The sequence below is a fragment of the Bison bison genome, unplaced genomic scaffold (assembly GCF_000754665.1).
Source record: "Bison bison bison isolate TAMUID 2011002044 unplaced genomic scaffold, Bison_UMD1.0 scf7180017864048, whole genome shotgun sequence".
In the NCBI taxonomy this organism is placed as follows: Eukaryota; Metazoa; Chordata; class Mammalia; order Artiodactyla; family Bovidae; genus Bison; species Bison bison.
In genome coordinates this window covers 159878-171008 of record NW_011494620.1, presented here as the reverse complement: position 1 = coordinate 171008, position 11131 = coordinate 159878, and the positions used below count along the sequence as shown (strand labels likewise).

The following is an 11131-nucleotide window of genomic DNA, read 5'->3' as shown; positions in this document are numbered from 1 at the left end:
GAAGGGAAAGAGACACATGTACCCCAATGTTCATCGCAGCACTGTTTATAATAGCCAGGACATGGAAGCAACCTAGATATCCATCAGCAGATGAATGGATAAGAAAGCTGTGGTATATATACACAATGGAGTATTACTCAGCCATTAAAAAGAAAACATTTGAATCAGTTCTAATGAGGTGGATGAAACTGGAGCCTATTATACAGAGTGGAGTAAGCCAGAAAGAAAAACACGAATACAGTATACTAAGGCATATATATGGAATTTAGAAAGATGGTAACAATAACCCTGTGTATGAGACAGCAAAAGAGACACTGATGTACAGAACAGTCTTATGGATTCTGTTGGAGAGGGAGAGGGTGGAATGATTTGGGAGAATGGCATTGAAACATGTATAATATCATGTATGAAATGAGTTGCCAGTCCAGGTTCGATGCACGATACTGGATGCTTGGGGCTGGTGCACTGGGACGACCCAGAGGGATGGTATGGGGAGGGAGGTGGGAGGAGGGTTCAGGATGGGGAACACATGTATACCTGTGGCGGATCCATTTCGATATTTGGCAAAACTAATACAATACTGTAAAGTTTAAAAATAAAATAAAATTAAAAAAAATACATATTGTTTTCAGATGTTTCTAATTTCAAATGAGATGAATTCAACATGAATTGATGAAAATGCCTAAATGGATGTATATAAAATAAAGTTTTAAAAATTTTAAATTCATATTATAAAGCATGCAGTTTTAAGTAGATATTTTTAAGAATTTCTTTTGTAGGACATAAAGGTAACAACTCATTTTAAGTTGGTGTTAATTCCTTAGGTATCAGAATCCTTAGGTGATTTTTTTTTTTGAGTTGATTAAAGAAATCACCTACAGTACAAGTCAACTATAATATATATATATATTATATATATATATATATATATGTTTTAGCACTGTCTCTCTTGTAGTTACTTTTACTGTATAGTATTATTTTAGGTATAATAGTTTTTGGGCTTCCCTGGTGGCTCAGACTATAAAGAATCTGCCTGCCCAGTGCAGAAGACTGGGGTTCAGTCTCTGGGTCAGGAAGGTCCCCTGGAGAAGGGAATGGCTACCCACTCCAGTATTCTTGCCTGGAGAATTCCATGGACAGAGGAGCCTGGAATCCTCACATATTTATTTTTGTTGTGATCCTCAGTAAACTATATCAATTCACAGACTATTTATACAGTAAATTTTCAAAGCTGTGTACATTTTCTATTAAGGTTACATATTTTCTCTATTTAATCTATCAGAACATGAATGGCATCCTCTGCTACATATTATTAAGGTAAATTTTAAAACACATGGCTCACTATTGTGTGTTGGTGTTGTTTTGTCACTATGTAAAGTTCAACTCTTTTGTGACCCCACAGACTGTAGCCCACCAGGCTTCTCTGGCCATGGGATTTTCCAGGCAAGAGTACCGGAGTGAGTTGCCATCTCCCACTCCAGGGGATGTTCTGAACCAGGGATAGAATCCTCGTCTTTACCACTGAGCCACCTGGGAAGCCCCATGGCTCACTTATTACTCTCAAATAAATTAAAAAAAAATAACAAAAATCAAGTGACTGTGAGAATAAAAATAGTTAATAACAAAAATATATGGACAGTATTCAATTACAGTATTTTCCAAGGGTATGTGGTTTATAAAACTGTGACATGATCAATCAAACTTAAATTTCTTAGACTATTTAAAATTAGGTGCACAGACAGAATAGCCCTATGTACACTTTTTGGTGGACAGAAATCTAAAGTATTTACATTTTTAAAATTAAATTTATTAATTTTAATTTTTATTAAATTACAAAAAATTTTGTAATTTAAAAAAATTGTATTTTTATTAAATTTTTATTTAATTACAAAAGCAGCATTTTTATTAAATTACAAAAAATATTTTGATATTTACTATTTTATTGCACATTTTATAAAGGACAATTTAGGATGCAAGTCTACTGTAGTGTGATAGCTCATGCTATCTTTAATATAGGATGGTATTTATCAAACTTTATTTGCAGTTGGAGGATTGTGAACTTACATGGGCATATGGAGGCATTATTTATTTTATTAGACTGAAAATGATAGAATAGAATAGGGTTAAAATAGAGAATGCCATATAGTGAGATTATTAATAAGATATTTAAATACTCAAGTATGTGCAGGTATATGTGTATATACATAACAGTACACATGTTTGTATATATTTTTCATGTATACTCACACAGTGTACATATGTACACATACCCACACAAATTATACATAAAAATATATAAATTTGAATACCCAGTTACAATAGTAAATTTTTTAAGTGAAAAAAATCTGAAAGACCAAAGTTTGAAACATGCTGAAAAGGAAAATGACTCTACTCTTGTTTTAGGCTCTGTGAGAAGGTGGGGGGTAATAACCAATTATGTAAAGTCTTCCTAATCTATTACAAAGAAGCTGAAGAGTCTAACATACATCAAGTGGGAGAAATACTGGGTTAATTAAGTGTAACCTAAATGATGCTGCACAATAAAGTAGAATGTAACATTTTTGACTTACGACATGGAGAACCTGAAAAGGTGCTGAAAGAAAAAAGAACTATCAACCACAGAGAGTCACCTCACATGGAGGAGCATTCCAGTGTAAGAGGCACCGGTACTCACCGTACTCTATCGCAGCTTTGAGCAACGCTTCAGCATGAGTGGAGCCAAAGGCATTACGGACAAACCGTCTCCTTCGACGAAGATCATCTTCCCAGTAATCCAAACGCCAAAAATCATGCAATTGGCTAAGAATGGGAACATGAAAAATAAGAATGATTATTAATAATGATGTATAACTGGAAATACACTTTTTTAAGTTATATGAATTAACAGACTGTTTACACAAAAAAATTTAAAAGCTTTGCACACTTTCTTTTTATTAGGATTAAATATTATCTGGAGACCTGGGTTCAGTCTCTGGGTTGGGAAGATCCCCTGGAGAAGCAAAAGGTTATCCACTCCAGTATTCTGGCCTGGAGAGTTCCATGGACTGTATAGTCCATGGGGCTGCAAGGAGTCGGACATGACTGAGCAACTTTCACACGTTCAACCCCTCAAGAACGTGAATGGCATTATATATTATATATTATGGTAAATCTAACTCTTAATAACGAAAACAATTAAATCTTTATTTCTTTAGTCTCATTGGAAAATTAAGGTAACTTTTGAGATATTTCTGTTTTACAACTGCATTTGTATACTTATGTTTTCTCTGCAAATGAACAAACTTAAAACAGTAACATTCTCATATTTTAGGCATTATAACATTCAGGTCTGCTTTCCATACAATGTTCCTTCTTTTACTAAAACCATTAATCACTGGGAGTTTAGAACAAATGCAGCATCAAATTACAAGTATTAATGGCATAGTTTGCATTCTTTTACACTGTTTTTAACAAGGCTTGTAAATCACAGGATAGACCTCACTACAAATAGTTTGCAATTTAATGACCATGGTTTCTTAGTAACTGAATTAAGAACTATAAAATATTGCCCACTTGGATTTGGTGGAACAATGATTAAAATAATGTGCTGAAATATTCATTGAAATAATTCCCTACTGCCCACAGCAACCTAAGAAAAGTGCAATTTTATCCATTATTAATAATACTGAATTAGAGCTGCAAAAAATTCCAGTATGTGGTAATTGTCTTGGTAAATTATTATTCTAATGCTCACAGAGTCCTTGGATGATTTTACAGCTTTCAGCTAATATAAACCATTAACAATCATGGCCATCATTGGGTAACACTGTCTAAACTATGTTATACTTTAAACCAATATTAAAAATCTACGTGATATTAGAGAAAACAACTGAAATATATTTGTTGTATATTGATGGAACATTTTACGATATCACTTTTAAGTTCAATTTAGTTTTGTAAACATTAGTGATAAATGCTGCTGCTTGAAAAGTCTGTTTCTCTCTGTATAATACTTGGAGACATACACTCAAAAGATAATATCAACATTCTGACTTTCCTGAGCATCACCACTCATAAAAACATATAAAATGCTTTCACAGAAGGTTCAATTTCAGTTTTTACTTTGATATTTTATTATACGAGAACACTGTGCTTGATTAAGGCAGAAACCATACAATTTGCTCATCTTTATCTCTCTAGCACAATGTCTGGCACATACTATGATTTTAATAAGCATTCAATGAATTAATTTAAAACAATTTTTGTTACTTTGAAAATCTGCAGAAAATCATAGTCATTGAGAACAAAAATTTTACATTTTATGGCTATTTGATTTTTTCTATAACTTAATTGTAAAAGGACATATCAATATAAGGGATACATAAAAACATTAAAATTATAATCATTTAAAGTGTATTTTAATATACTTGTTTTTCTAAACATATTATTTTTCTGTCAAAATAAGGATTACCTGTTGATTAATTATTACAAATAGTGTACCTCTGTCATTAATTTAAAACAGGATAATTTCTTTCCCTACAAACGCAAATTAATTCTAATAGTTTGAGGAAGACCACTTGCTATACTGATTTTCCTTAAAAGTATGTTAAATTTAAGTAACCAATTTGACGTGCAGAAACCTGATATCTGATGTTTTCACCAGTTTCTAACCACAGACATACTTTCTTCTATTCATGCAATTAAATGTAACTTAAAAATAAATTGGATTATACAAAACAAAAATAACAAAATTCTGAATGGAGCATGGAAGGCAGACAGGTTAAGGACCACAGGGCCTGAGAACAACAAAGTGGTGAGTTCCTCCCTGGTTTATTTTTTTTTGTCTCAGATACCCTAGATTTAGAGGCAAAGAAGCTAGCAATCCAGACAGGACAACAGGTACAGAAACAAAAAAAAAAAAAAAAAGGAAAAGCCCCATAAAAGCATGTTTCTCTAGCAGAAAGATGAAGAAAAGGGCATCCTAGGAAGACAGGAAACTTGATGACAATTGCTGTACTCCAACCAAACACCATAGAGAAGCTATGTTCCCCATAGACACACACTAGCAGAGGATGAGTGGAGAATGTAGATCTGAAACCTCATGATGGTCTAATGGGGTGCCCTCACATCCACACTGGGGTGGTGATATCAGAGAAAGTGAAAGAAGGAGCCAGGACTCTCATCTCTGCTGGTTGCTGACCAGGTGCCCCACCCTCAAGGGGTCAGTGGAGAACACGTGGAGAGCCTGCATTTCCTTCCCCTATGGACAGAATGAGGCATCCTTCTCCCTTTCCTATGGGATGGTATTGGAAGGAGGCACAGTAGAGTCAGGACTTCTACTACTAACGGAAAGCAATGAGGCTACCCCCCCAATAGTGGACAGCATGTGGGGAGCTGGAACTCCCACCCCTGGCAAGCAGTAATAAAGAGTTGCCCACTCCCTCGATGTCAGTGGAGGGGAAGTGGGGAACCTAGATTGCTATCTCCACCTGGTGGTGAAGAGGCTGTTCTCCCCACCTGCCCTGGTGGAGCGATGTAAGAGAAAGTCATCTAAAATAGAAGAGTTAAATGAGATAAAAATATCTCAGAAAATAATAACCTAAAACATGTTTCAATTTCAAATTACTTGTTATACCATGAATCTGGAAGATCTCAAATGGAATGTAAAAAAATCATCAATAGATGCCAATGCTGAGATGATAAGGATATTAGAATTTCCTGACAAGGATTTTAAACCAGCCATGATGAAAAAGGCTAGGCTTCAGTGAGCAATTAGGAACATACTTGAAAGAAAAAAACAGGGAAAGACTCAGCAAACAGTTCCAGCAAAATAAATAAATAAATAAAACAGATGATATAAAGAGGTACCAAATGGAAATTTAAGAACTATTAAATATAGTGAAAAAAATAAAAACCTTAGTAGATGGGTTTAACAGAAGAATGAAGGGGACAGAAGAAAAAAAATATTTAGTTAACCAGAAGATAGAACAATAGAAATTAACCAATCTGAATAGTAGAGAGTAAACAGACTGAAAAAAATTGAACAGCGCCTCAGAGATTTATGGATTACAACATCTAACATTTGGGTTATTGGAGTCCTGGAAGGAGATGAGAAAGAAAGCAGGACTAAAATAGAGTCTGAAGAAATAATGGCTCAGTACTTCCCAAATTTGAAAAAAAGAAAAACATAAATGTGCATAGATTTATGAAGCTGAGTGAACATAAGAAACACACAGAAGCACAGTAAACCCAAAGAAATATTTGCTAAGACATGCTATAATTAAAGTTCTGAAAAATAAGGACATAGGAAAATGTAAAAGGCAGCCAGAGAAAAATGACATCTCTTCCATAGAGGTAAAGCAATTAGAATGACAGCATATTTCACATTCAAAGCTATGGTGGTCAGGGGAAGTGTAAAATTTTTGCTATGTGCTAAAAGCAATGTCAACCCAGAATCCTACAAACAGTGAAAATATGCTTTAGGAATAAAGAAGAAATGAAAATATTTTCAGACAATGAAAAAGAATTTGTCAGTCTCAGAACTAGTCTAAAACAATGGCTAATGGCAATCATAAACACAGGGAAGCAAAAACAGGCTTTACTTTTCCTCAAGTGTTCTCAAAATTGAGAACACAATTTTGCTTTTGAAGCAAAAATTACAACAATGCCTGATGTGGCAGTTGTGCCTGAATTGTGTACAGAGGTAATGTTTAAAACAAATATAAATGAGGGAGGGTAAAGTGATGTAAGGGTTTCACTGATGGTTCAGCTGGTAAAGAACCTGCCTCCCAAAGAAGGAGACACAAAGAACGTGAGTTTCACCCCGAATCACGAAGATCTCCTGAAGGAAATGGCAACCAACTCCAGTATTCTTGACTGGAGAATTTCACGGACAGAGGAGCCTGGTGAGCTACAGATCATGGGGTTGCAAAGAGTATGATATAACTGAGTGCACACACACACACACACACACACACAGAGGTAAAAATTTCTTTACTTCACTTGGATTTGTAAAATGACACCACAAGTAGACTGTGATGAGCTATGTAGATAGAATGTAATAATTAGAGCAACCTAATTATTGAGCTATGGATGGAGGTTCATGACATTATACAGGTGACAGTGATTAAGACCATCCCCAAGAAAAAGAAATGCAAAAAAGCAAAATGGCTGTCTGAGGAGGCCTTACAAACAGCTGTGAAAAGAAGAAAAGTGAAAAGCAAAGGAGAAAAGGAAAGATATACTCATTTGAATGCAGAGTTCCAAAGAATAGCAAGGAGAGATAAGAAAGCCTTCCTCAGTGATCAATGCAAAGAAATAGAGGAAAACAATAGAATGGGAAAGACTAGAGAGCTCTTTAAGAAAATTAGAGATACCAAGGGAACATTTCATGCAAAGATGGGTTCAATAAAGGAGGGAAATGGTATGGACCTAACAGACGCAGAAGATATTAAGAAGAGGTGGCAAGAATACACAGAAGAACTGTACAAAAAAGTTCTTCATGATCCAGATAATCACGATGGTGTGATCACTCACCTAGAGCCAGACATCCTGGAATGTGAAGTCAACTGGGCCTTAGGAAGCACCACTATGAACAAAGCTAGTGGAGGTGATGGAATTCCAGTTGAGCTATTTCAAATCCTGAAAGATGATGCTGTGAAAGTGCTGCACTCAATATGCCAGCAAATGTGGAAAACTCAGCAGTGGCCACAGGACTGGAAAAGGTCAGTTTTCATCCCATTCCCAAAGAAAGGCAATGCCAAAGAATGTTCAAACTACCACACAATTGCACTCATCTCACACTCTAGTAAAGTAACGCTCAAAATTCTCCAACCCAAGCTTCAACAATATGTGAACTGTGAACTTCCAGATGTTCAAGCTGGTTTTAGAAAAGACAGAGGAATCAGAGATCAAATTGCCCACATCTGCTGGATCATCAAAAAAGCAAGAGAGTTCCAGAAAAACATTTATTCCTGTTTTATTGACTATGCCAAAGCCTTTGACTGTGTGGATCACAATAAACTGTGCAAAATTCTTAAAGAGATGGGAATACCAGACCACCTGACCTGCCTCTTGAGAAATGTGTATGCAGGTCAAGAAGCAACAGTTAGAACTGGACATGGAACAACGCACTGGTTCCAAATAGGAAAAGCAGTAGGTCAAGGCTGTATATTGTCACCCTGCTTATTTAACTTATATGCAGAGTACATCATGAGAAATGCTGGGCTGGAGGAAGCACAAGCTGGAATCAAGACTGCCAGGAGAAATATCAATCACCTCAGATACACAGATGACACCACCCTTATGGCAGAAAGTGAAGAAGAACTAAAGAGCCTCTTGATGAAAGTGAAAGAGGAGAGGGAAAAAGTTGGCTTAAAGCTCAACATTCAGAAAACGAAGATCATGGCATCTGGTTCCACCACTTCATCATAAACAGATAGGGAAACAATGGAAACAGTGTCAGACTTTATTTTTGGGGGCTCCAAAATCACTGCAGATGGTGATTGCAGCCATGAAATTAAAAGATGCTTACTCCTTGGAAGGAAAGTTATGACCAACCTAGATAGCATATTAAAAAGCAGAGACATTACTTTATCAACAGAGGTCCGACTCGTTAAGGCTATGGTTTTTCCTGTAGTCATGTATGGATGTGAGAGTTGGACTATAAAGAAAGCTGAGCGCTGAAACATTGATGCTTTGGAACTGTGGTGTTGTAGAAGACAAGAGTCTTTTGGACTGCAAAGAGATCCAACAAGTCCATCCTAAAGGAGATCAATCCTGAGTGTTCATTGGAAGGACTGAGTTGAAGCTGAAATTCAAATATTTTGGCCACCTGATATGAAGAGCTGACTCATTTGAAAAGACCCTGATGCTGGGAAAGATTGAAGATTGGAGGAGAAGGGGACAACAGAGGATGAGATGATTGAATGGCATCACCAACTCAATGTAGGTGAGTTTGAGTAGACTCTGGGTGTTGATGATGACCAGGGAGGCCTGGCGTGCTGTGGTCCATGGGGTCGCAAAGAGTCGGACACGACTGAGAGACCAACTGAACTGAACTGAATTATTGAGCAACCTAATTAGAGCAACACTAAAAAGCTATACAAAGACATATGTTAAAAATGACTATAGCTAATGAACTATCAGAAAGAGAAATTAAGAAAAACCCCATTCACAACTATGTCAAAAAGAATACCTAGGAATAAAATTAACCAAAGAGGTGAAAGACCTGTATGATGAAAACAAAGACACTGAAGAAAGAAATTGAAGTAGAGACAAAAAAAATATTATATTCCATGCTCACAGATTGAAAGAATTGATTCTGTTGAAATGTTCCTATTATCCAAAGCAATCTACAGATTCAATGCAATCTCTATCAAAATTACAATGGTATTTTTCACAAAAATAGAACATAGAATCCTAAGATTTGTATGGAACCACAAATGGCCCAAATAGACAAAGCAATCCTGAGAGAGAGATCGCAAAGCTGGAAGTGTCATGCTTCCTGACTTCAAACTATATTACAAAGCTATACGAACCAAGACAGTATGATATTGAGATAAAAACAGACACACAGCTTAATGAAACAGAATAGAGAGCCCAGAAATAAATCGACATATTTTTTTATCTCAGTTAATTTATGGCCAAGGAGACAATACACAATGGAAAAAAGACAGTCTCTATGAAAAATGGTGCTGGGAGAACTGAACAGCCATATGCAAAAGAAAGCTAGACCAACCTTACATGATACATGAAAATTAACTAAAAATGAGTCAAAGGCTTTAAAACGTAAGACCTGAAACCATAAAACTCTTAGAAGGAAACACAGGCAGTAAGCTCCTTGATATCTGTCTTGGCAATGAGTTTCTGAATTTGATATCAAAAGATCCCTTGCTGGCACTAGTGGTAAAGAACTTGCCTGCCAGTGTAGGAGACATAAGAGACATGGGTTTGATCCCTGGGTCAGGGAGATCCCCTGGAGAAAGACAAGGCAACCCACTCCAGTATTCTTGCCTAGAGAATCCTCACAGACAGGGGAGACTGGAGGGCTGCAGTTCATAGGGTCAGAAAGAGTTGGATACGACTGAAGTGACTTAGCACACATCGAAAGCAAAGGCAATGATAAAAACAAACAAGTGGAACTAAATCAAACTAAAAAGTTTCTGCATAGAAAAAAATCAATAAAATGAAAAGGCAGCCTACCAAATCAGAAAAAATACTAGGGAACCATATTTCTATATCTGATGAGAGGTTAATATCCAAAATGTATCATGAACTTGTAAAACAAAACAACAAAAACACCAAACAACCTGATTGAAAAATGGGCAGAGGATCTGAATAGACCATAATAATAAAAACGTTTTCATCTGTAATTTCTAAAATCTATTATCTTTTTTTTTCTTTTTTTTGAGGGAAGTGGGAATTGAGAAAATTCAGATATTTATTCTCTGATTTGTTCTTCTGGTATTTTCCCTATTTTCTGTGTGGAAATTATCTTGATACTACTGAGAGTCTGGTCTTTGATCATTTGCAGGATTTTCAATATTTGAACAGACATAAACTCTTTAAAAAACCCCAAAGTTCTGTTTCCTTTGAATCATGCTTGTTTTTCTGTTTATAATTTAAAGATAGTGTGAGTACAAGACAGGTATTGAGAGTTGTGCTTTCAACTCTGAGCAAACAGTATCATCCATTAAAATGAATATTCACTTATTTTGTTCTCTCCTTTCTTCAGTGTTTTCATTCAAAAATATATTTACTGAGTACTTATCCTGTATTAGGCAATGTTCTTGGTGTTGAAGATATATTTTAGCAGATTAATATGTATAAGATATATTCCTTTCCTTTTGTTCTCACTCATGTTATTCATCCTGCTTTCCCACTGAAATTGACTATGTATTATTGACGCTTTAACTAAATCACTCCTCTACCACACCTCTTATTTAATATTTCAACAGATGCATTTAGCTATATTCTTCTGTAACACGTGAACTATTCCAGGAAAAAAGATAATAGAGACTACTCTAATTTTTAAATTTTTAATTCAAATTTTAAAATTTTAATTAAAACATAATTAACTTAAAAAAATTAACTTTAAAACTACTCTAAGTTTTCAGTAAGTTTTAACCCTAGATGTGATTAATAATTTGCA

General features: G+C 35.4%; 1 protein-coding gene across 1 annotated transcript in view; it reads right to left on the bottom strand.

Moving 5' to 3' along the window:
• LOC104985510 (neurobeachin-like) overlaps positions 1–11131 on the bottom strand; it is a gene marked incomplete at its 5' end in the record, with an annotated part of 408530 nt that overhangs the window by 252953 nt on the left and 144446 nt on the right. Inside the window, one exon of the mRNA XM_010835724.1 lies at positions 2675–2799. Coding sequence (XP_010834026.1) covers positions 2675–2799 — 125 coding nt within the window. The remainder of the gene's footprint in view (positions 1–2674; positions 2800–11131) is intronic.